Below are 27677 nucleotides of genomic sequence, written 5' to 3' on the forward strand. Positions count from 1 at the left end.
AGCAACTCCAATACTAAAAGTCACTATGACTTGCAAATGCTACTTATCACCACCACCCAGAACTGAGTGAGTGATAGCAGATCTGCTTATTTGGAGAGTAAATAAAGGTGGCCTTGAAGTAATTCTCTGCAGTGCCACAAAGCCTATGCTTGGTCAGTTGACTGACTGACTCACTCTCTCAGACTTGTATATCGTGTAGGTAGAAACATTCCTTCATGAGTAGGCTCAGCTTGTTGTTGTTTGTTAGATTGTGATTGTTTGAATACAAAAAATGATGTGTTTATTTAAAATTAGTCTTCAATTTTGTTAATAATTTATATTTTGGTTTAACTTACTATTGATTATAGAATTAACCTCATTTTCTATTATATGGTATTTTTCTTATTGATATAATTTGATTAAAATAAAATAGTATTTAACATTTTTTATGAGCAAAACATGAAATTTATTCAAGCATGCTAATAACAGGTTATAATATTTATAAAATTCAAAGTTTTAATTTAGATTTAGTAAACGAGTCAGAAGTAATAAGTACCTACCATTTTAGTTTTCATTATTTTAATTTTAGTTGTCTATTTAGTGTTCTAAAATAGTTTATTAGTATATCTTATACAGTTTAAAATGGTTTAATGTGTAGACAATCAAAAAGTGCTAGCATTAAAATATTTCATATGGTTTATATTAAAATGGCTTACATTACTAATGACAATTACAATTTTTGCTGTTGTTTTAATATTCTATTTGGTTTAAACTAGCTTGCATCTTTATTTATAGTAATAACAGTATTGAACTGTCTCATAGTCATTTAGTATATTCAAATATTAAAGTTATGTGATGATTTCTGAATTTACTCTCGTTTATATTCACTTCAAGCATGTAGCATTATTTTATCTTCAGAAAGATAAGCAAATCTGTAAACTAAATGTTTTGATGATTTACTCACTTTGTTATTGTTACTGTCATAGAATTTTGGTGTATATTCAAAATTTGTTGTATATTTGAATACAGAATTTGGATTTTAGACTCATGAACTAATCCTGGATAAAGGTGTTAATTAAACCAAACAGCATGTTGTTAACATGTTTACTGCTGGTCAATATTACATTTAAGATGGACTGTGCAAAAGACATTAACTTTTTTTTGCAAATGAACTAATAATGTTATTTTATCTATAAGTAAACAGTTTTTTATTATTGTACTACTTTTTTAATTAAAAAATGCACTTGTGAACACTTTCTCAGCACATACCATCAGTTTTAAATCCTATGTGTTGAAAACACGTTAACATGTCCAGCAGCTGACTTGACACATAGCAATCATGTGAAATATTACGGTAAACTAGTATTTGTTAACTCACCATATTTATACACACTATTTACATATCTACACTATAGGTTATACCAAAGTTTGAACTAGGAATGGTACTCAGCAAAATACTTTGAAGGTACAAAGCTGGTCGGTTTGGGGAAGCTTTATACTTAAATTTTGTGTCCCTTCTTAATCCATTACAAGAACACATTTTGCAATTTTTTTCGGGGTTGAATTCCCTAGTTATTTAAACAGGAACTTTGTAGTTAAGTGTTCATATTTCCCTCCATCTTCTTTTTACTCTTTTTCAGGTTCAAACTTCCACTCATCTCTGCTAGGCCCAAGAAGATTTTTTATCACGACCAATCTGAATTCTAACAATGAATTTTATTTTGCCAATAGCATATTTATTGTGCGAAATGAAAGCATTTAGGATTTGTAAAATATGAACTAGTAGCTTCTCATGCCATCGCATAGTCTTCCGCTCACAGGTGTAATAACTCATCAGCTGATCTTTTTGATAAATTTCACTTATATTGTTATTGTACCCTATTATAGGCAAAGACTTCATTGTTTCTTGTAAACAATCCCTCACATCCTTCCATTTAACAACCATCACACCATCATGATATTTCACCACTGTTTCTCCTTTCTTCAGAATCAGAATCAGAATCATTTTTATTGCCATTTTTCTTTACAGAATTGACAAAGTCAGTCATAAAAACAATACATATTACAATAATGTACAGTTAAAAAACAAAAAACAACACAGTAAAATATACTGGCCTACAAAAGTATGGACATTTCATATGATGGGATAAACGCTAAGCATTAATAGCTACCTCTGAATTCAGAAACTCGTTTACAGAGTAGAAGGCCTGAGTGATGAGCCATTTGGAAATTTTTGATTTAAAAGTTTGTAAATCTAACACCCTCAACATTTCGGGAAGCTTGTTAAAGAGCTTGATTTGCAAATATTTATGACTCTTGCTGTATTTGGTTAATCTCATTGTAGGCAAAACTAAGTCATTAGCATGTCGTGTGATAATTATGTATATTGTTAAAACTTGTAAAATCTTCTACGTTTTCTCGTACATGAATTAAATTTTGAAAAATAAAAATGCATGGAAGAGTCATTATATTATTGTTAATAAAATATGATTTACAGCTATCCCTATAACCTAGACAAAACATAATTCTTATAGCTCTTTTCTGCCACAGGAAAACTCTTTCTGCACCTACACTATTACCCCATAAAATGTTAGCATACAACAAATGAGAATGAAAAAAACTAAAGTAAGCAATTTTAAGTAACTTATTACTAACACAGCTCTTTAGTTTACGTAGTAAAAAAACAAACTCTTGACAACTTTGAAATTACATTATTTGTATGCTCATGCCAGATAAGCTTAGAATCTAAAGTTATCCCTAAGAGCTTCACCGGTTTCAATATAGAGTCTTGCATTTCAATACTTCTTAGAGAGAATAGTATGTTTTTCAGTTTTATTATCATTCATTTTTAAGAGATTAGACTCAAACCACATAGAAGCTGTATTGATTACTCTATTAGTGTTACTAAGAACATCATGTACACAGTTGCCCTTTACTATTATAGATGTATCATCCGCGTACAATACGGTATTACAGTTCAAATTGATTGGTAAGTCATTGACATACAAAATAAATAAGAGGGGGCCAAGGACAGAGCCCTGAGGGACCCCAGCAAGGACTTCTTTTACAGACGAATCTTGACCACCAACACTGACCATATGTAGTCTACCACACAAATAAGTTCTGAAGAACTGTAAGGTATCATTACATATTCCATAATACTGCAATTTATTTAATAAAATATCATGAGAGATACTGTCGAAAGCCTTGCTGAGGTCCAACAGGGTCAATCCCAAGTACTCATGATCCTCAAAACTTGTCAATATCTGAGACACAACATTGTCTAATGCCTTAACTGTTGAGTAGCCCGGCCTAAACCCAAATTGGCTATTTGATAAGATTTGGGTTTAGACAGAGTTTTCTTAGAAAGAACTTGCGTTCTTTCTTGAGTTTTTTAGACAGAACTTCCTTTGACAGATCTACTCGGTCTGATTGCAAGGTTTCTGTTATGTATGTTTTCAAGTGTAATGTAAGATGTACATCAAGTAAAGTCCAAAGCCCAACCTAAAAATAAGAACTTTCTGTTATGATAACTGATACCAGGTTTTTTCCTTATCATTCATCTCTACTATACAACCCCTTTATAATTGTACATCTTGAACTATGCTTATATTAAATTTTGTTGCCGAACTCCTTGTAGACCATCCTCCATTGAATGTAAGGAGTCACTGAACTTTGAAACTTGGATGTCATGACAATACTTTAAAAACTATTTCTTAAGTCCAGTATTAATTTACTAAGTTTAACTTTCACAACTTGATCCAAAACAAGAATATTAATCCATCTAGAACAGTACCTGCATTGTAAATGTTTCAAACTTTAAACCAGTGTAATGTTTTAAAGAGTGAACCTTTTGAGGTCAGATTTGTGGCATTGTACTCTACTTATAAAGAACTTTAATTTAATGTACTATTCAACTTATGCTCTCATTTAAGATTTTCTTCTGACTCCTTGCGGGCCATCACTCTGACATGAAAAATAAATGGTAGTTACTTCAAAAAGTAGATTTTTAGATGCAGTAATAATGTATCAAGTTTTATTGTTTTACCTGTAAGTGTTCAGGAATTATCAAGCTCGTGCAGAACTTTTTGAACACGCTGTATATGAAACAAATAGAGTAAGGAGCATAACAAATGTTGTTCTGGTTCAAGTACGGTTTTAAGGAAGTTAAATTATAAATAATATTTGTAAACTTCACAATATTGTTAATTTGCAGTCAGGAGACACAATCACAATGGCAGTGACAGGATCGTGGCTGATGGACTTTCTGCTCGTGGTGGCAACTCTTCTCTACCTGGTCTATCATTATTTAAACAACACCTACTCTTACTTCAGGGATCGAAACATTCCCTACTTATGTCCAACTCTTGTTGTCGGGTTGCCTGAGGCAATCACCAAATCACAGACTGATCTTGCCAACTTCCTCTACAGCAGTTTCCCTAAAGAGGGGTTTTTCGGCTACTTCCAATCAAGGGTATGTTGGATGAATTTTTATGGAACAAGATTATAATTGGTATTGATGACACAGGCTTGTAACAGCTATTTGGAGTATGGATTTTAAATATTGCTTTGGGTTATGGTATATTGTAATCAGTACTGCATGGTACAGAGACTTGTAAATCTGTCTAGATCATCCACGGGTTATAAAATGATGAAACTTGGCAGTGGTAACTAGATTTAGAAGCCTATCAATATTGCCAACATTGGAATCACATTGGTTTTGACTAAATACTAAATACAAAACAGTAGAACTCTCTTAGTTGCCAATCACTGAGTGATTTAATTAAATTCACTGAGCATTAGCAAAGCCTATCACTCAGGGGCTGTCTTTTGTATCTCTGTCCACACAGTATTTCTAAAATTAATGGAGGATAGAGGTATAGACTTGAAATTTTGTGTGAAGTTTCATTTCTGTATAGACAACGAGTTCAATGGTGGTACATGTCTTCCTCTCAGATTTGGCAAAACATTAGCAAAGACTAACTTTCTGCAGGATACCTTAATGGATACCTGCACGCAAACACACACACACTCACTTTATTCTGTACAAATATAAATCCAACATCAATGTATAAGATAAAAAAAAAACACTATTCAAAGCTACAATTATATGAAAAGTTATACAATATAATCAATTTTCTTAAACCTAAACGTTCACTAGTCTGTTAATCATTTTCCATTTCAAGCAGCCAATCAAGTATGTAAGGCTTAGCATTATAACAATTTTTAAATTAAATTTTAGCAGTTCTATAGGGATTTAATTAAATATTTTTGGAATAATGTAGTTCAGCGAATTTTTCCTGTATGTACAAAAATCTATTTTGCTAGTCTAAAGCAAAGCATTTTGAGTGTTTACAAATTGCTTGTTTGTATGTTTTGTTGTTGACAAATTGATACTGCATAAACTGGCTGCACTAAGATTTCAAGGCAGGACTGTAGATTGGGTATCCAGCTATTTAGAAGTGACAGAGAAATTATTGAAGTTCAGAAAGCAAACAGTAATAGAAACAGTATTATCAGATCCAAACTATTACTAGTGAAAAGAGAAGTACCTCATGGCTCAGTCCTGAATCCTTTCATTTATGTGCTTTTTATAAATGACAGAACTGTGAAGACAATAATATATACAGACATCACCACCTTGCTTTTTAAGAATGAAAAAGCTCAAAGCCTCATTTCTGACATTACACACACAATAGATAAAGCACTCCAGTACTGCTTCCATAATGACTTAGCAATAAACTCATTGAAGACAACATAAATCAATCTTAGTTGCAAACATGAAAAAATACAAAATACTCCCAATATTTCTACAGAACAGCGAACTAAATTCCTGGGCTCAACAATAGATGCTGACTTGAACCACTCACGTTGACATACTAAGTAAGAAACTTAGCTTTAGAGTTTATGTGATTCATAGAATAAAATGTATAGGAGGGCTAGTAGCAGCAAAACCCCACATCCGAATCATCGTGTCTTGGTAGAATCCCATATCAGATACGGCCTGATTCTGTGGAGAGGAACACCCGAGCGACAGATAGGAATGTTGAGGCCTGTTGGGGCTAGAAATTCATTGTTGCAAAAAATGTTTATTTATTTGGCCAATAATATAATTAAATTGTGCAAACACTTGCCAACATTTATAAAAAATGAAAAATCGAAGGAGAAGCAAAACAAATCTATAAAGTAATGGAAATGCATAAAGTCTGGCTTTTAAATTTTTCATATAATTGGTTCAACAATTTTTTAAAGTTTTTACACATTTTTTGAGTAAATATTTTAACATACATTTTTAGTTATAAATGATGAAATGTACCTGAATTATAGTATATAGTATTTGTATGAATCCAAAGTTTCTTTGTTTTTTAATATTTCGTAGATGCATATATTATTATTTTATATTAGTGATATAAAGATTTATACAGTATGTATATATGAATGAGGTCTGGTGTTCGTGTCCATAGAAAATGTATGCTTGATTAGGTCTGTGCTTGATTAGTGTGTCTGTGTGCATGGTTTTTGTTTATTGTGTACGTGGTGTGTTGTGAGGTTGTGTATTGTCTTGTCTCCCTCTCCATCACTCCCTCCTCCTCCCTCTTCCATTAATACCATGTCCACCAACAACTTAAAAATTAGTTTACTAAATAAGATGAATGTAACAACAAATGTAAAATAACAATGAAATAGAATCAGCTGATTACTTTTGATTGCATTATTAATTACAATTTTGTTATGTGTAGAAACCGCTGAGAGGTGACAATACAGGGGCTTAATAATTATTGTATTTAAATACTAAAAATTACATTTTCTGTATTAGGAAGTCAAAATAAAGAAATATCGGGAAAAGAATTAGGCGAAGAAACACTTTTAAAGAAGATTTACAACACTGATGTCAATGTTAAGTTTTGTCATGTTTTGAAGTCCAACATCAGAATCAACTCTTTGGGATTTAAAGTGCACTTGAGTTTATTAACTGTATAATACAATAAATAATGATATAATATAAATACATTGTAATCATAATCTATTGCAGATGCCCACTCTGCTAGTGAAGGATCCAGAACTGATCAAGAGAATCTTGATCCAAGACTTTAATTACTTCCAAGATCGAGGATTTCCCTTCATCGAGACAAGTCCCTTGTCACGGAACCTGTTCAACCTCAGGGGTGATGCGTGGCGAGCTCTCCGACTCAAACTTACCCCAACGTTTACCTCCGGCAAACTCAAGGACATGTTCGAACAACTGAACAACTGCAGCAATAGACTCACGAATGAAATTGAGCAAGCTTGTAGTTCGAACCAGGTTGTCGAAGCGAGATCACTTTTTTTAAACTTCTCCACAGAGATCATCGGGAGTGTTGCTTTTGGCCTTGATTTCAGCAAAGAGAATCCTCAGACAGATGAATTTATTGAGAAGATCAACAATGTTTTCGGAGTTTCCTTTCAGCAGAAGGTGACAACTTTTCTGGTTATGACACTACCCACAACCCTGGTGAGATTGTTAGGTCTTAGCCCTTTCTCTGCAGACATAAATAAGTACATGATAAGTCTGACCAAGACCACAAAGGACTATAGGAAACAGAATAACATCATGAGGAATGACTATTTCCAATTGCTGTTGAAACTGCAGGAAGATGAGATGGCAAACAAGAGTGCGAAATTGTCAACTTCAGAAATGGATGGAGAAGATGGTCAGATCAACCAAATGGAATATGCATTACCATCGTCAAAGCCAGAGATATCACGAAAATGTAAGTACATATAAAATCCAATTTGTTTACACATTTGTGTATGAAAAGCACCATTCACTTTTCAACTTAAATAGCTAAATGTTTCTTCATAAGTTTAAACATACAGTAGACTCCCGTAAGTTCGGCCACCTCGGGACCGGACCCTAGGCCGAACTTAAAAGCGGCCGAACTAACCGATGCCTATTTAAAAAATGCCCATTTATTGTTTGCAAGGGTAATTTTTCAATAAAAGTTATGAAATAACCGTAAAATTAACCTTTCCCAAACATTACCAACACAGAATTAACTACTAAACTAATTTTAAATTTGTACTTACCAATAAAACACGGTAATACTGCATATGTTGGGAATCAAATGCGTGTAGGAATCAAACACTTGCACATAGAATACAACACAGAGTAACGCTTTATTTACAAAACCACAGACCTAATGAAATAAAATAAAATAATACAGTACTGCACTGTACATTGGTGGTTTAGCTTCTTAACACTTAAAATAATCTGTCACTTTTTTCTGAATTTTTGTTTCTAATGATTTTTTATGTGCAAACTCAACGCCACTTCTTAATAAAAATTACATCGACTGCAGTTGCTTCTTTTTGCTGTTCGATGTAAGTAGCTGCCAGTTGCAAAGCTGCTTTTTCCTTCAGCGTGGCTCATTTTATTTTCTTCGTCTTCCTCTTCAATCTCAGCACCATCTGCGTCGTTATTCATCTCGTTGTCCTGGCGAATGACACACTCGACGATTTCGTCATCATTCAGAACCTCGTTGTCTAGCTCCTTTTCCATGTTGATCCACTCCAAAACATCTTCTTCAACAATGGGACCACAGTTCGGTATGTTGCTGAAGGTCGTGCAATAGAGCTGCATTGTCATCAGGTTCGCCATCAAGAATGTTGTTTGGCTCATCTGCTGTTGTGTGTTGTTTGATCTACGCTATCTTCTATATTTGGGCCAAAGTTTTTTCCAAGACTTTACAAAACGTGGATGGTGGTATTTCGTCGTATGCCTTGGCCGACATGTACAACAACATCCTTCATGTTAACTGACTTCAACACTTTGGTAAGGTCTAAGCTGTCATCAGTCTCCAGTTTGGAAAGAACTTCCGAAAGTAGCTTACGACGATACTTCCTCTTGAAGCACTCAATGACCCCCTGGTCCATCGGCTGTTGAAGACTGGTTACATTGGGTGGTAGGAACAGCAGTTTAATTTCTTTTTCATCGTCACACTGAAGATGTTTCATCATGAGTAGGCGCGTTGTCAAGAAGTAGAAGTGCTTTGGCGGGGAGTTTCGATTTTGCCAAATGTTTTTTCACTTTGGGAACAAATTCGCATACAAAACCATTCTCTGAACAAGTACGTGTCCATCCACGCTGATTTCTGTGACCGATAATACACTGGGAGAGCGTCCATGTTTTATGTTCTTAAACGCTCTCGTTTTGCTGCTTTGCCAATGACAAATAGGGGTAACTTGTGAGTCCCCGAAGCATTTGAACACAAGGCGACTGTTTATCCTGTCTTTGCTGGTTTTAAAAAAACCCTGGAGCAGACGTTTTCTTGCGGGGTGGCAAATGTTTTTCTAGGCAGAAGTTTAAAATTTAAACCCAGTTTCGTCAATGTTGTATATTTGCTCTGGGCAAAAGTTTTCATCATCGATAATTTTTAAAAATCTTGCAGAAAAGTCGGTGGCCGCTGTTGGGTTTGCTGATAACTTCTCACCACAAACTCCAATAAAATGTACGCCGTGTCTCTTTTTCCAACGAGAGAGCCATCCATCACTAGCCACGAACGCCTCTTCTGGTTGAAGCTTTGAGTGTAAGATCATGGCCTTTTCTTTTAATATTGGTCCACTTAATGGCGTTCCCTCGTCTTCGTTCTTGAACGAACCACAACCATAGAGCATCTTCCACCAATTCGTGTTTGGCCTTCCTTAGTGTGCAACGCTTTTCTAGAACTTTTTTCGGTATCAATTTGTGTACAAAAGCCTTCAATACTTTTTCTGTTGCGTCGCCAGTCGTTTGACTGTACTTTTGCCCACGTTTAAATCCTTGCAAATACTTTGCACGGATTTCTCCTTTGTCTAATCTCTCCAGAGCTTGTAGTCTCTGTTCCATTGACTTGTACTTACGTTTACGCATTTCACTCATTTTAAAAACAGATTAAAACACGATGCAAAACAGTTTTTGTTCAAACACACACACACGGCACACACACAAAAACTATGAAAACAACAGTACTGTACATACACAAAAGAAATCACAGAAACCCACGAGTAAATAAACAACAGTACAAAACGCAAACTAAAAGAAAATAACTGACTTTGTAGGTCTACTGTAAAAATGACGAGCACCACCCAGTATGAATGTTCGAGACGAACTGATGAGCTGTTTGACAGAGCAGTAAACTAACCAAAGAATACAACGGCACTGTTAGTAGAGACGTGCTGCCCGCTTTCTGGCTGGCGCCAAGTGCGTGTGACTCATGCTCAGCCGACCGGCCGGACTAAGCGGCGGCCGAACTAACCGAGGCCGAACTTACGGGAGTCTACTGTAGTGCTATTCTTCTGGGGCAGAACAGTTTGTAATGTGTGACTCAGAGCAAAAAAGAACTACAGATCGTCTAATAAATCTAGAGTTTGATCATTACATTCAGAGAAAATAATATTATTTTTATTTACTGTAATTATTACATTTACCACCACAGTCAATGTGTTAAACTATGATGCATCTCTAGCTACAGAACATCTCGTTAGCACCTGAACTGCGACATTAGTGATGTATCAACTTTAGGACAGCCGGAATGTAAGTTGGGTCCGCCGTAGTAAATGTGATAAACTATGATACATTTCTAGCTACAGAATATCTTGTTAGCATCTTCACTGTGACACTAGTCATGTACTGACTTTGGCCAACACACATAAAGTAATAAATTATTTAAAGTAATTAACGTTTACTGCTCTAGTTGTGTGATTGATAATTGTGTTAATTGTTAACTAAATTTAGAATAATTGTAAGACGTATAATTAAATATTATGTTCACTTTTGAATGTTGAAATAAAAATTCAGTGAAGTTGCTGAAATGTTTACCTCCAAATTACAAATGATTTGCCTCTTAACCATCGATAAAAAAAACAATCTGGATGTTTTACATATTTTTTTTAACTATATGATTTTTCCACAGTATTTACAGATGAAGGGATTGCTGCACAGTCTTTTGTATTCTTGAATGGAGGCTCAGAAACTATTGCTGCATCATTGTCGTTTGTATTGTACCACATTGCCAAGAATCCAAAGATACAAGAGAGGCTCTCAGAAGAGGTGAAGTCCACCCTCACTAAACATGGAGGTTGGAGTCACGAGACTGTCAGAGACTTGACATACATGGACCAGGTCATACAAGGTGATTGATTACTTAACTGCTTACTTAGAGGTTAAATAAATAATTCATTGACAGACTTTCAGATTTTTATTGTGAGATTTGGTTTTGTCTGCATGGCGAGGAGTTGAGTAACCGTCCATTGCATTAAACTCAAAAAGTATTTTGTGGAGCTTCCAAAGTGACAGGATATTTCAGTAATGAGATATTTAAGGATATATATTTCAGTATTGAGATCTTACCTGTATGTTGCAGCCACCTTGAGTGAGGGAAAAGATTTAAAGAATAGGTAAAAATACAAATATTCTTAATTTCAAATACATCAAGTTTTGAAATGGCGACAGATAGGATAATATACAACTTAGTTAAAAGTATTTAAGTTTTTCGAGCTGTAATGTTCATCGTCTTTTTCAATGAACTCTTTGAGAGTGTAAATAGGATTGTTGACCAGTCAAAGCCATAAGGGCAGTCTTCAATCTTCTCTTTGTGAGGCATCTCAATTCTTCTGACAGAAGATTGTGCAACTTTGTGATCATGTAGGAGGGGTTTTTTCATACTGAGAGATGTGATGAGCTGGTAGGTGGTAACGTATGCCGTGTCTAGTATTGTAGTCATGGAAGTGTCTATTCTGCAGCAGAGGTTGTCCATCAGTATACAAAATGACTTCTTTAGGGTCATGAAAGCATCTCTACAACTCTCTCTCTAAAGCCCTTATGGCCCTCTTTTATAATATTAATACTATCTAACAAATTTTTGCTGGGCTTCCTCTCTATACCACTAGACCATACCTTAGGTGTGTTTGAAATAAAGAATGGTAGTCAATTTTTGCTGTAGACGTGTGACTTATAGATTTTGTGTGTTTTATCAATAAAGTGAACAATTTTCTTTATAGAGGAGATTGTCTAAGTGCTGTGACCAGGAAGGACCCCCATCAACAATGACTCCTTGATACTTGGCATGGATATTTCTTTTCATATTGGCTATTGCTGATACTACTTCACAAACTAGTTGAGGTAACATCTGCGTCAGTGATTATAATTTTGGAAGGATACGCTGGAGCTGTTCTAGCTCTACCAATAGTTCCATCCTCTCCTCTGCAGAGAATTACAGACTTACTGACCAATCTGTTCCTTTACCCCAATACAGTTATGGTGTATCAAGGATTTCACTTTTGGGAATGGGGGGGTCATTATCAACAAAGAAATGCAACACTTAGAAATTCTGTAGCAAGAGAATGAACGAATTTGTATCAAACTACTTGAAAATATACAGTTCAAATGTACTAAGTACAAAATTTGTTTGTTCAGAAGCAGGAAGGATGCACCCCATCGTACCTCTACTGACCAGGGAGGTGACCATGCCTTACCGAATACCAGGGACTTCAGCAGTTCTGGGGAAAGGAACCATGATTGCAATTCCTGTCGGGGGTCTGCAGATGGACCCCAAGTACTATCCATCCCCAGAAGTGTTTGACCCGGACAGATTCTCCGACAACAATCACAAAGCTAATCCTCTCTACCTACCTTTCGGCGATGGTCCTCGCTCCTGTGTTGGTAAGCAAAGTCTCTCCAATTTAGTTGCTGAGTACTCATGTTTTATCCAAAGAAATCCAAATACTGTTAAGTTCAACCAAAGAGTGATCATTTATTTCTTTACCATAAAAATCATTGACACATACAGTAAAGAAACTATATTGGCTGTAAAAAGTGTTAGATTTTATGAAAGCGTAAGATATGCAATCAAATAATCTTTTAGCAATTACATTTTGTCCTTCACAAGTTTACAATTAGTGCAAGTATTAAGAAGGAAGTCTCATTGTCTCACAGAGATCCAATTAGTCGTAAATTATACTGACAAAAACTTTTAATTAGTACTCCATTTCATTCTTAAAGTTCTATTACAGTAGATGTCTTTGAATTATTAAAATGTAACTATTTCAAAATTGAATTTAAATATGATGGTAAATTTGTTGTTAATACTGGTCAGAGTTTACTCAATACAAAATGTTTAATACTATTGTGTAATATACGTTGTAATGTATGTTGTGTATATAGTTATCATTACCGTTTTTGGCCTATAGATAGGTCAGTCTTAGAGCAGAAACTGACTTTAGCATTCAATGAAATATCCTGCTGAATACTACACAGTCAAAAGTGTTATTTATATATGATATAAATATATGATGTATTTATATACGTGTTAAGTTTGTAAAAGTAGCAGTAGTATAATTTAATTTCAAGAAAGGTTAATGAACAGAAAATAGTTTGCTCTGCCAGGACTAGAAACCAATTTTCACTTAATAGATGAGCAGCTGTATTTACACCACAAAGCATTTACTTTGTGATTTTAGCATTATATGACATCCTATACAATACTATGGTAGTCAAAGGTCCATATAAAAGTGTAAGTATAAGTATAAAACTGAAGTAAAAACCGGCTCTCTTATGTGCATGTCTGTATCTCATATTTGTTATTGTTAACTAGATAAAAACCTAATATATATTTTATGTATAAGATAAAATGCTATAAGCTACAAAATTAATAAATAAGTTGATACCTTTTGTAGTTTCAGAGAAAAATGTACTTAAAGTTGGCTAAATTAACATCAACAAGATATAACCAAATGCCCTCTTAAGTTATATGTACCAGCATCAGTGTGCTATGAAAGAAGGACTTCCATCACAAAGTTATATCATCATCTTGTAAGCTGGTCCAAAAAGAGCCGCTTTTGAAACGGTTGGTAATTTTTTTTTCCTTATTTCCAGGATGACGAAAACGTACAGCAGTTAAACGTTCTTGGCACATACTGAAGGACTTGCACAGTTAATAACAGTAAGAAAGAGAAATAAACTGCTTTTTAATAGTATTGAAAACAGGAAATGATAGCCTGAATTTGACTACAGCAGTGACATGCTGGAGACTGTTACTCCCACCCACTGCCCAGTACACATCATTTTGATCAACCTTCTCTTATCTTCCAGCTGATAGCTATCAATCACCAAAGTAAACAAACAGCCTGCCTGCTACTACTATAATACCCAACATTGACACTGATATTGACCTGGGGTACCTGGTTCAAATCCATCCAGGGTGGTTATCTTTTTGCTTCTTCTGAAAATTACTCTTGTACATAATTAATGTTGTTATATAATTTTAATATATTTTATCTTGTGATTTAATGAAAGAATAAATAATATATAAAACTATGGCAAAGTATCCTTGTGGAATATGTGAAAAAAATGTAAGCTCATCTGGTATTTTATGTACTGGGTCCTGTGGTAAATGGATACACTTTAAATGTGCAGTTTTGACAGTTTCAGAGGTGAAAAAGTTTGAAAAGGACAATTGTTTAGGGAAATGGAAATGTTGTAATTGTGAGATTGATATTGAAGCAGGGGAACAGGTAGCATTTGCTATAAATGGGAATAGCAAAGAAGAGCCTGCAAATGAAAGCTGTTCATCTCTGGCTGACGAAATCAATAGATCTATTTTACATGAGAATGATGGATTAAGGCAGGAGCTCCACAATGTAAAAAACAAGAATTCTTTTTATGTACTGGAACTGGAAGATAAGGTAAAAGAATATGAAGAGAACATGGAATCATCAAAAAAAATATTTGATGAGAGAGAAAATGAATTGCTAAAGCAAATAAAATCTATGGAGAACAGATTAAAAAGTGAAAAAGAAGCAAAAGATAATCTTATTTTACAAGTAGAGGAAGAAACTAACAAAAACGACTCCCTTAAAAATAATCAATATTCAATATGTGGAAGCTGTGAAATATACAAAGAAGAGACTGCAAAAATGCTCGATACAATACGAACCTTGGAGAGCATTATTAAAATTCTTGAAAAGGAAGGTTTTGATAAACAAAAAATGGTAAACCAGCTAGAGTTGAGAAAATCTACATGTCTGAATTGTTTCCCTCCACTTCATGAAAACAATAACAAACGAACCCTTCCTGATGCGGATCAATGGCGTAAAGTTCCAACAACCTCACTTACCAGAAATAAACATGTCAGTACAAGAAAAGAAGCTACAGGATTAGATATTGTATCAAGAAACCCATTTGAAGTGCTCCAAGATGTATCACTAATCACTAAAGAAAGTGAATGTGCAGTCGTACCTAATAAGGTCAGTGCGTCAAAGAGGCAACAGACTCATGCTATAGAGAGTGCTACGTCAAAGTCTATACAGTCAACCCAACAGGAAAAAAGGCAACACACCAGCTACAATAGAAAGTATAAGGAAAAAAAGCAAAGTTTGCTTCTATGTGCAGATAGCCATGGACGTAATGTGACTTTTCACTTGAATAAGCACATGAAATCCTTCAATTGTGTTGGCTTTGTGAGGCCTGGGGGATTAGCTGAGCAGATTCTAAACTTCCACAACATTGATGGAGAGAAACTTGGTCCTGATGACGCTCTGATCATTGCATGTGGGTCCAATGACGTTGCACGTGATGAAGCTGATGGGGCAATCAACGTAATTGATAAAACATTAGAAAAATACAATAGCTTAAAAATAGTATTAGTAGATTTACCTATTAGGCATGATTTAAAAGAATGGTCTTGTGTAAATAAAGAAATTAGAAAATGCAATAAATCTTTAGAGGCCTTAAGCCATAAATACCCTAATGTGTCTTTGGTGAAGATCGGCTTGGCAGATAGACATTTTCACACCCAACATGGTATGCACCTTAATAACTCCGGTAAGAACTGGCTTGCAGGGCAAATCTGTGAAGGTCAAAAGAACTGGGACTGAATCGTCTACGATCAACGGAACATACAATAGCCAAGGGTCAGCTGTGCAGTTACCATCAGAGCGAGGAGAGGGTGGCAGCGGTACATATGAAGGGGCGCTGAGCAATGAAACGGACTCCACTGCGAGAAATTTATGCACTACCGACAACCCTTTAAGCTCGGGGCAACCTGCAGCCGGGGAGGAAGAGAAAACTTTTGTGGGAAACGACTTGTCGTCACATCAAGCTCTACCACCGTAGAAACAAGTCTTAGTTTAGGTAAAAGTTGTGTTAATTTAAGTGTTGTCGACTCAAGCTGTAATCCTGGGAAGTCTGGTGGAGAGATGTGGGTGAAGGTTTTACATCTTAACATACAATCAATGAGAAACAAATTGCATGAATTAGCTGTCCTTTTAGATGAAGCTGATTGTGATGTCCTTTTGGTCAATGAACATTGGTTGCTTCACGATGAGGTAACTTTGTACGTTCCAAGAGGTTATAAGTTAGCTGCAGCGTATTGTAGAGATGAGCCGTATGGAGGTTCCTCTATCGTATTTAAGGAGCATTTCTCATTTGAAATTATTGATATCTCACATCTCACATCTACCAGGTTTCTAGAAGCTGTTTGTATATATGTAAGTAATCTTAATGTAATATTTGTTTCTCTGTATAGAACACCAGATACCAATAGCAATATTTTCTTTAACTATCTAGAATCCCTTTTGCACTTTGTCTGTGATAAGAAGCCTAAAAGTTATATTGTTCTTGGAGCTGATTTCAATATTGACTTCTTAATGGATAAAGATGTAGAAACGGTAACACTTGTTAACTTATTAAAATCATTCAACTTATATCATGCAAATAGTATTCCTACAAGACAAAAACAATTAATCGATAACATTGTAACAAATATAGATAAAAATTGTTTTAAAAGCAGTCTATGGAATTATCAGATATCTGACCATGGCATAATTTATTTTAAGTTCTGTGTAGCGTCAATGCCTTCTCAGGTAAAACATATTTCTTTTAGGAAATCCAAAGAAACTGACTTTAATTTGTTTGTCCAACACTTGTCTAAGTGTGATTGGCATGATCTTTATAAAATTGATGACTCAAATGTTGCTTTTGAATTTTTTGTAAATAATCTTAAGACTTTATATGATTTTTTTTGTCCAAGAGTTCAGAAAACTATTAAGGTTCAAAGCCACAAGAAAGCTGTTAACTCCAAATGGTTTGATGAGACCTGTCATAAAATGAGAAATATTGTTAATACACTGAGGGATATGTTAAAAATACCTACCTATAGGAACAATGCTGCCTTAAAAAAACTGTTACAACGTACAAAGGAGAATGTACAGGGAAAAAATCAAAGATGCTAAGATAAATTGTAATGATGAATTTATTAATAATGCTAGTAATAAGTGTTTAGCGGCATGGAATGTTATAAAGTCGGAATCAGGTAACCATTTTCAGAAGGATAATCTGCTGCCATTGATAACGCCAGAACAATTTAATGATCATTACATTAATATTGGTGAAGGTATATTGCTTAAGCAACAAACAATGAGTAATAGTAGTATTAGTTATGATGAGTTTCTTAAAAAAACTAAAAATTCACCTGTAAATTTTCTCTGGAAAAATGTTAATGAGCAGCAAGTTTTTGCAGTTGTTAAAGCTTTGAAATCATCTAACTGTGAGGATATTTTTGGATTCTCAAACAAAATAATAAAATTAATTGTTCCTTTCATAATTAAGCCTTTAACATATGTAATTAATCTTAGTTTGTCTTTCTCACATTTTCCTGATTGTCTGAAAATATCAAAAAGTATACCACTGTTTAAAAAGGGTGACAGAACATGCATAGATAATTATAGAACAATATCAATTGTATCAGTGTTTTCTAAAATTTTGGAGACTTGCGCTAAGGAACAGATTTTAGAATTTCTGGATGTAAATAAAATTTTATCAAGTAGCCAATTTGGTTTTAGGCCAGGCTACTCTACTGTGAGGGCACTGGATGAGGTTGTCTCTCAGATTCTGTCAGGTTTTGAGGCCCATGAATATTTGGGCATGACTCTGATGGACCTCAGCAGGGCCTTTGACAGTATTTCACATGACATCTTGTTAAATAAATTAGAATATTATGGGATCCGCAACGATCAGTTAAGTTTCTTCAGGACCTATTTGTGTGGTAGACTACATATGGTTTGTGTTGGAGATCAATATTCATCTCGAAAAGAGGTTCTTGCTGGGGTCCCACAGGGTTCTGTCCTTGGCCCCCTTCTGTTTATATTATACATGAACGATTTGCCATCAGTCTAAGCTGTAAGACAATATTATATGCAGATGACACATCTTTAATTGTAAAAGACAACTATTTAGCTAGCGTTTTAAGTGACACGAACAGAGTAGTTAATAAGGCTAGTCTATGGTTTGAGTCAAATCTTTTAAGAATTAATGAAAGTAAGACTGAACTCATACTATTCTCATTGAGAAATTTTGAAATAGAGGATGACATTTCCAAACCAGTAAAGCTTCTTGGTGTCTCGTTAGATCACAAACTTGTTTGGGATGAACATACTAATAATTTAATATCAAAACTGTCAAGAGTGTGTTTCTTACTACAAAAATTAAAGTCCTGTGTTAGTAAGGAGTTAATGAAGACTGCATATTTTAGTTTTTTTCACTCACATTTATTGTATGCCAATATGTTATGGGGAAATAGTGTGGGTGCTGACAGAATTTTTATATGGCAGAAAAGAGCTTTAAGAATCATGTTTGGATTAGGCTACAGGGAAAGTTGCAGAAATTACTTTACCAGCTACAATATAATGACTGTTCCTTGCATTTTTATATTTCAGAATTTAATTTATGTCAGAGAAAATGTTACAAACTTTATTAAATTTACAAATGTACATAATTATCACACTAGACATGCCAAAGATTTAGTTTTACCTGTTGTAAGGTTGGAAAAATATGCTAAGAGCCATAAATATCTACAGATAAAATTTTTTAATAAGTTACCAGAAGCATGGAGACTGTCAAACATTAAAGAGTTTAAAACAAAAGTGGCTAAATGGACGATAAGCCAAGCTTTTTATTCAGTAGAAGAATTCTTAAACTCATAGAAATTTTATTTAAATAGGATATATTTATATATTTATTTGTCAGTTGGGCTAAGTTTTACTGTTTGTTTTAACTTAATTAATTTGTAAAGTGGTATTCGCTGAGAACTGTATTTATGTCTATATTTACTGACTTTGTCCAATCTGTAAAGATAAATGACAATAAAAATGATTCTGATTCTGATTCTGATTCAGGAACATTTCGATTATTGACTTATTTTGAATTTCTCGCATTCTGTGTCTAATTATGGAGCAGTTTACTTTAGCGCTACATGTGCTGTTTGTGAAAAAAGTTTAACAGAATGGAGAAGTAATGCAACAACCTTAGCGCAACTCTAGAGTGTGTATCATTCACTTTTATTCAGGATAATTTTGACCTCAACCCTATTAATAGCTTTTATCCTTGAATATCTGAATTAGCAATGATTCAATCACAGTGTAAGGAAGAAGAAATTGCTCAAATAATTGGCACCACTTGCTTTCAATGTCTGGTAACACAATTTTAGTAGGAAGTGCCATGGAAAATCTTAAACTTGTGGTCCTAAAAGGTTTAAGTAAACAGTAGGACCTGGACATTGCCATTCTGGCCAAACTGAGAAGAATATTGCAGTGGTTAAATTTAGCACTAATTATGTGTCTATTGAGGAAAGTACACTAACTAGATGTCTGTTAGAAAACAGAAGAAGAAAGTTTTCCTTCGTAATACTCACACTAATTTGGAGAATTTTTTTAGCATTTTAATGGTCTATGAGAAAATGTCTTCCTTCTTAATACTCACACTAATCGTAAACCTTTAGAGAACAATTTTTGGCACTAATTGGGTGTCTGTTGAGAAAAGTAACTGTACACTAATTGGATGTGTGTGGGGAATGAAACTGTGTTACTTTTAAAGTCTATGTTCAGCAAAATCGAAACCTAATCACAATTACTCTGTGACGTGTTCCAGCGATGAGATTTGCTGTTCTGGAGATGAAAGTGTGTCTCGGCAAGGTGCTGGAACAGTTCGCAGTGGATATTAACAGCCAGACTCAGGAGCCCCTCAGATATGACAAGTCCGCTTTTTTCCCAAGACCACTGGGAGGCATCTGGGTTACCTTCAGGAAACGTAATCAGTCAACCCAGTAATAAGTCTTCACCGAAACTAGTTTTAAAACTACCTCTAACAGTTTCAAAAACTATTAAAACATTTATTTAGGTCAACATTACTCTGCAATATTGCTTGATATTATTGAAAATATTGCACTTATGTCATAATATTTACTTACCTTTATAAAACTAAAATAAGATTTAGTAATATTTTTGTTCCTAAAGTGGATGTATTTGCGTTTGTACTTTTATATTAAACAAATATGCATTTTTAGCACTAATATTTTAATTCATCCTTATTCAACACCTATCTTATTGTTGTGGAGATAGACACAGTTGAAGATCGAGGGCTTTGCTCTCTGAGTACCATCCCAGCCAGTGTAAGAGGCTAAACTCTACTACCCATCATATAGTTCCAGGACAGAAAGTCATGCTGTCCTTACCATATTTCCAGTTAGCTCAAAATATGTAATACAGACATTTTATGTTTTGTTTTAGTTCATTTGCTTTCTTCACTGTTTCATTGTCTATTGAGTCAATCCCTTGAGCCTGTAATGCTCGCTCATCAATCATAAATCAACCAGATATTATCTTGCTTGACTTTTTCGTTAACGATTGCCATTCGGTACTTGAGTTATGTGCCACTTTGGACTTCTACTTGTGTTAAATATTACCTTGATTTTTTCATGATACAAGAGGCACTGAAAAAAGATCTATTACACCAACTCAGCTGACGTCTACACACTTGTGTTGCAATTTGTAAACATGATCCTAGTAGAAATTTCAAAATGAACAACAAATCATGGAGTAAGAGTGAATGAATGAATGAATGAATGAATTGATTTTATTTCCCAAATATATGTACAATATTACAATCCAAACTTTACAATTAACTTCTAAAAATTTTTTATTACATTACCGAACGGAGTTGAAATGAGAACAAAGAATAAATATCATAAGAAATAATCATCATAAAATAAACATCATAAAAATAACATCATGTATAAAACATTGTCCTCGGGAAATGAGCCTGCATGGGCTATGATGCCTGTGCGCAGACTCGAGTTGCTCACACCTGAAGAAATAACGGACTGGATATACATTAAAAAAATGAATATAAAATATAATACAAAATAATAATAAAGTGGGATAATGATATTGAATGGAGTAAGAATGAAATTTCTTCTGAAAACTTAGTAAATAGTGGTAACCAAAATGATGAAATTGGATTTGAAATTTAGATAGTAATGAAGAATAAATTGAAGTATAAATAGGACAAGGCGATTATTTAATAGAGGGAGGAATGGTAGGCTATGGGCCTAGCATAAGGCTAGGCTAACAAACCAGACATGTTACCCAAAGGACGCCTATGTCTAGGTCCAGGCAACATACACCCAATAAACTTCATATTATCAGTTGTGACTAAAAATATGTATCTAAAGGTATCCTGGTGCCTTTCTTACCTGAATTCATACAATTCTGTTACTATGACATTTATGAAATGAAAATAGTTTTATTAATATTTTTATTTTAATGTTAAATTTGTAAACTTAATAACTACAAACGTAAATAAAATTTATAACAGAATGTATAGGCTCTCTTTTTACATTATTGCTTTGTAAAGAGAAAAATAAACAATATTACAGAAAAATTTCTAAAAATTTTTTCTATTTTGAAAAAAGCTGTAAAACAGATGAAAATAAGTACGACCTGGACACAGTTGAATCGATTTGTAATGAGATTTCAAAAAGCTGCTAGGAATATATGTATTAAGTTTCAGTATGATATATTGAAACAATTGAATGATACAATACACAGTAATTGTATTGTATTAGTATACTGTATTGTTTTTTGTCATAAAACAAGACATTTAATGTATGCTTTAGCCTGTTTTGACAAAATAAAATGGTTAAGTTTAATAAATAGGTATGGATTCTGTTGTGTACGTGTTACGGGGAATCGGAATAAAAGACTGAATTAGTTTACATCATCGACTGTGCTCGGTTAAGGTTGGAGGGTAACTGAGAGAGAGACAAGGGCAGGACACTGGAAGTGGTAGTGGTGGTATGATCTGGTGGCGTGATGAGAACAGCCAATGGCATTTATTCAAACTGATCACCCCATATGACGTCACAGCATCATACGATCATACAGTTGGTCTTTGGCTGTGGCTTTAACTTGCCAGTAACAATTTATAATATGTATAATAATTATTATTATAATTATTATTGTAACTCAATACATTACATTTCCTCCCTTCCAAATTTCAAAATAAATTGAATTCACACAAGTTATAGATAAATTAAACAATACAAGTGTAATAATAAATATATAATAAACACATTTAAATATAAATAACACATATCATTAATTATTAAATGTCATCCTTAAGTACTGTAAGTTATTAAGTTTAATTTCTCTACAGGTTTCCTAATACGAGTTGGGTATCTGTTTGTATGATCAGCTGTTCTAGTGACAGGAGAAGGAACAGCTGAGGGTAGAGAAAGACGTGGTCTAGAATGAGGGGTAGTGATGTGACATGGAGAGGTATGATGCGGTGAGGAGGGGGAGAGACCAGCTGATCTAATGAGGTCAGTGTTACTAATTCTGACTGGGCTTGGAGTTGGCGGACACTGAGCGCCTGTCTCACGCTCCGCAACTGTACGGTCCTGAGATGGTGGAATTTGACTGTCACTGTCAACAATACTACTGTGTAGTCCTATCAGCTGATCAATATGTCTACTCCAAATTAAACCAGTTTTTGTCATAACAGAATACATCACATTATTTAACTGTTTTATTACAATGCCCTCTATCCATTTGTCTTTAGAGCGATAATCTCTCACTAATACAGATTGATTAGGAAATAGAATTCTCGTTTTTCTACCGCCAAAATATTCTTTTTGTTTGTCCTGTTTTAATTGCACAGTTCTGGCTACATTAGGTCTGAGTAAATCTAGCCTGCATCTTAGTGGTCTATTGAACATTAATTTGGCAGGTGTCTCGTTAGTAGTACTATGAACGGAGTTTCTGTAATCAAATAACATCCTATTCAAGGCTACTTTAGTATCAATATTTTCTTGAAAAGCCAATCTTATTTTACGTTTAGCATACTTAACTGAGTTCTCAGCCTGACCATTAGACTGAGGATGATAAGCTGGTGAAAATGTATGTCTTATACCATTAAGTTGCATGAAATTTTTAAATTCAACTGAGGTAAATGGTGGTCCATTATCACTATGGATAATGACAGGTAATCCAAATCTAGAAAATAGTTCTCTTAACTTTTCTATAGCTAGCTTAGCTGAAGTAGAGCCTACTTCAAATACTTCCAACCACTTAGTGTAAGCATCAATTACTACCAAGTAGGTCTTATCTTTGAAAGGACCCAAGTAATCAATATGCAATCTTTCCCATGGCATAGATGGATAGTGCCAAACATGTAGATTACTCTTACTAGGACTAGAACGTTCCATAAGACAGGAAGAGCAATTGTTCGCTAGGCTTTCAATGTTTTCATCTATATTTGGCCACCAAATATAGGATCTTGCTACTGACTTCATTTTTACAATTCCCAAGTGACTCGCGTGTAACTCATTTAATACGTAGCTACGCAACTTGTTAGGAACAACAATTTTATATCCCCACATAACAATGCCATCCTCAACTGTTAGCTCGTCCTTCCTTTGGAAATAAGGTAACAATTCCCTATTCTCTCCTGACAAAAAATTTGGCCATCCGTACATCACATAGTTATGTATTTGTTTTATAATAGGATCATTTTGGGTTTCAGCTTTTACATCTTCAAAAGTTAAAGGTACTGAACTTTCAGCGATACAGTGTAAATAGGTACCTTTCCACCTTGGTTCATTGTTATTATTTACAACGTGTTTAGTGCTTAATGGTAAGCGTGATAATGCGTCTGCGTTACCATGCTTTTCTGACCTTACATACTGTACATCAAAATTGTATCCACTTAAAAATAATGCGTATCTTTGTAATCGGCTTGCTGCGAAAACAGGTAAACCCTTTTTCGGTCAAAATATGCTAATTAAAGGTTTGTGATCAGTACACAATGTGAATTTTCGGCCATACAAATATTGATGAAATTTCCTTACTCCATATACTACTGCTAAAGCTTCCTTATCTATTTGTGAATATTGACATTCTGCTGGTGATAAAGTACGAGAGTGGTATGCAATAGGTTTCTCAACGCCTTCAGGGGTTATGATACTAAGTACGCAGCCCAGCCCTGTCGAGCTTGCGTCTACTGCTAGTTTTACAGGCAACTTTGAATCATAATGCGCCAAAACTGGTGCTTTAGTCAAAACATCCTTGACATGGCTAAATGATTTGAGACATTTTTCATCAAAATCAAATGGCACGTCCTTTTTTTAACAAGTTGTACAGCGGACTCAAGATTGTTGACAAATTATTGATAAACTTTCCATAATAATTTACCAAGCCAATAAAAGCTTTGACTTGAGTGACAGATTTAGGTACAGGTGCTTGATTTATAGCTTTAATTTTAGATTCAGAGGTATGCAGTCCATCTTTATCGATACTAAAACCAAGATACTCGATTTTGGTTACAAAGAACGTACATTTATCTTTCTTTACGGTAAATCCTTTTTCACTCAGGCGTTTACAAACCTCTTGCAACCTACTTACATGAGTTTCATTATTAGGTGCGGTGATAAGAATATCATCCATGAACACTGATATGCCTTCTAAATTATGCAAAGATTGTTCAATAACTCTTTGAAATATGCCTGGGGCTGATGAGATTCCATAAGGCATTCTACAATATGAGAAAAGACCCTTATGCGTGCTAATTGTACATAATTTTTGTGACTCACTGTCTAACTTTAATTGCATATAGGCTTGACTAAGATCTATTTTAGAGAAACGTTCTCCATGCTGTAAATTTGCAAATAAATCTTCTATTCTAGGTATAGGGTACTTGTCTACTTCTAGATACTGATTTAGAGTAACTTTAAAGTCTCCACATAGCCTAATTTCACCGTTCTTTTTTAATACTGGTACAATGGGCGTTCCCCATTCCGAGCTGCTTACTTGAATTAACACTTGTTCGTCAACTAAGCGTTGTAGTTCTTTTTCTACCTTACTTTTCAATGAGAATGGTATCGGTCTTGGCTTAAAATACCTAGGTCTAGCATTTTCTTTTAGATTTAGTTTTACTGGTTCGCCTGTATACTGACCTAGTTTCTCAGTGAACACTTCTGGAAATTGATTAGTTAGCTCGGACGTCATTGTCTCGAAATTAGCCTTGTTATCTATAGGTCTGTTTATAACACACAAGTTATTTTTAAACGAAATGTCAACTCCCAGTACCTTAAGCCAATCACGACCCATTAAAGGATGTGAACCTCCTCTAATCACATACAAATCTAAGCATTTATGTATTTTCTCATAGCAAACATCAACATTAACTTTGCCCACAGGTATAATAGGTTCATTAGTGTACGAACTCAAAGTTAGGTCGTTTTCTAACAATTTACAAGAACTAAAATTATTTTCATAAAAATCCTCACTACACACTGTGACACTAGCTCCAGTATCAACTTCAAATATGGTTTCTCGACCTTGCACTAGGACTTTAATCTTAATTGGGTCAACTCTAATTCTTTCACCGTGAGTTTCATTTACTTTAAATAAATTCTGTATGTCCTCGACATAACTCTCAAGATTTTCATCACTCTGAACATAATTCTTAGAATTATTTGAATCTGACAGTTCTGAACTATCATTTACAAAATTATGTTTCTTATAATCTTTGTTTTTCTTGTTTTGAAAATTAGACTGATAAGATATACCTTTCTTAACTTTCGAAAGCTGATTGTCTGGTAACTTACTAATTTCAGTAGATCGACATACCTTAGATATGTGATTTCTTTTACCACATTTGTGACACACAACACCAAACAATTTGCACTGCTTCCTATAGTGACCACACTGCCCACAGCACGTACACTGCACCTTGACTTCGTGCCTTGCGTTGTAGCTCGCGCTGCCACCGCTGCCGCCGACTCTCACATGTGGGTGGTGATGCGCTGCCATCCGCTGGACCCGGCTGCCGCCGTTCACTGTCAATGCCGCCGCATTCTTCTCCGCCGCTTCCACTGAGCAGACGATTTTCACAGCCTGGTCGAAGGTTAGGGTGGTCTCTCCCAACAGCCTCTGCTTGGTCGACTCACTCATGATGCCGCTCACCAGTCTGTCTCTGAGATAGTCGTTGAGGGATGCACCAAACTCGCAGTATGCAGACAACTTCTTGAGGCTGGCGATGTACTCTGCGACTGATTCTCCTTCCTGCTGATTCCTTTTGCTGAACTTGTACCTTTCAGCTATGAATGATGGCTTCGGGTACAAATGGTCCTGAATTAACTTCACTAATTCATCGAACTTTTTCACTGAAGGTTTTTCCGGCGTACATAAATCTCGTAACAAACTGTACGTTTTCACACCCACGACTGTTAGTAACGTACTAACCTTTTTGTCGTCACTAATACTGTTACAGTCAACGAATAATTCAAATCGTTCATCATACGAATTCCAAGTTTCTGCACTGTTGTCGAAGTCACCGATTCCGCCAATAATTCCCGCCATTTTTACTGTTTCACTAAATAAAGACGAAATGTTCCAATTTACGACCTTGTCTTCCAACATCAAAATGTACCGATTTTGAGTCCACGTGACGCCAAACTACAGACACACTTCCTCCCACTATAATTTTCGGAGAAATTATTTACGCACAATCGAACAGGTTGCATTGCACTCGCGGGATCGCATTAATACCTCGTCGCCAATTGTTGTGTACGTGTTACGGGGAATCGGAATAAAAGACTGAATTAGTTTACATCATCGACTGTGCTCGGTTAAGGTTGGAGGGTAACTGAGAGAGAGACAAGGGCAGGACACTGGAAGTGGTAGTGGTGGTATGATCTGGTGGAGTGATGAGAACAGCCAATGGCATTTATTCAAACTGATCACCCCATATGACGTCACAGCATCATACGATCATACAGTTGGTCTTTGGCTGTGGCTTTAACTTGCCAGTAACAATTTATAATATGTATAATAATAATTATTATAATTATTATTGTAATTCAATACATTACAGATTCAGAGAACAAAACACCATAAACTGTAAAATCTTTTAATAATTTAGATTATGTAAATTTCAGAAATAATACATGAGATTATTAAGAGAATATAAATTAAGAGAAAGTAATCATTTAAATCATTCAAGGGAACTTGGACTGGGACTAAAGAGGGCTGCTTGCCAAAGCCCAGCTTTTTCACATTACGCCACATGATCGTTGAAGTCTGATTCTTATTAGCAAATAACGTGTTGATACATCTCAATCTAGAATTTCAAAGGCTCTGCTTAACCCTGTTTCGGAGTCGGCGATACTGATCCATGGCCACCGCATCACCAGTCCTCCTGGCTTTCCGGTAGACTGCGTCTCGTTGAGCCATTAAATTTAAAATGTCTTGAGTGAGCCAAGGCACTGGGCACCTTTTATTCACTTGTTTTTTTAACAATTGGAGCATGCATGTTGAAGAGTGACAGAATCAATGAGTTTAATGTGGCA

The 27677-nt window shown here is 34.9% G+C and overlaps 1 protein-coding gene across 2 annotated transcripts; it reads left to right on the forward strand.

Moving 5' to 3' along the window:
- Positions 1 to 132: 132 nt before the first annotated feature.
- On the forward strand, positions 133 to 20332 carry LOC124353674 (probable cytochrome P450 6a14). Of its 2 annotated transcripts, none has more exons than XM_046803630.1 (6): positions 133 to 195; positions 4196 to 4453; positions 7013 to 7730; positions 10911 to 11129; positions 12413 to 12658; positions 19919 to 20332. In XM_046803630.1, the coding sequence occupies exons 2-6, from the start codon at positions 4214 to 4216 to the stop codon at positions 20095 to 20097; spliced, it is 1602 nt and encodes a 533-aa protein (XP_046659586.1). In that variant the 5' UTR covers positions 133 to 195; positions 4196 to 4213; the 3' UTR covers positions 20098 to 20332. The 2 variants fall into 2 exon arrangements, with proteins under 2 accessions (XP_046659586.1, XP_046659585.1); XM_046803629.1 differs by lacking the exon at positions 133 to 195 and adding an exon at positions 240 to 372.
- The last annotated feature ends 7345 nt before the right edge of the window (positions 20333 to 27677 follow it).

This window comes from Homalodisca vitripennis, chromosome 2 (genome assembly GCF_021130785.1).
Source record: "Homalodisca vitripennis isolate AUS2020 chromosome 2, UT_GWSS_2.1, whole genome shotgun sequence".
Taxonomy (NCBI): Eukaryota; Metazoa; Arthropoda; class Insecta; order Hemiptera; family Cicadellidae; genus Homalodisca; species Homalodisca vitripennis.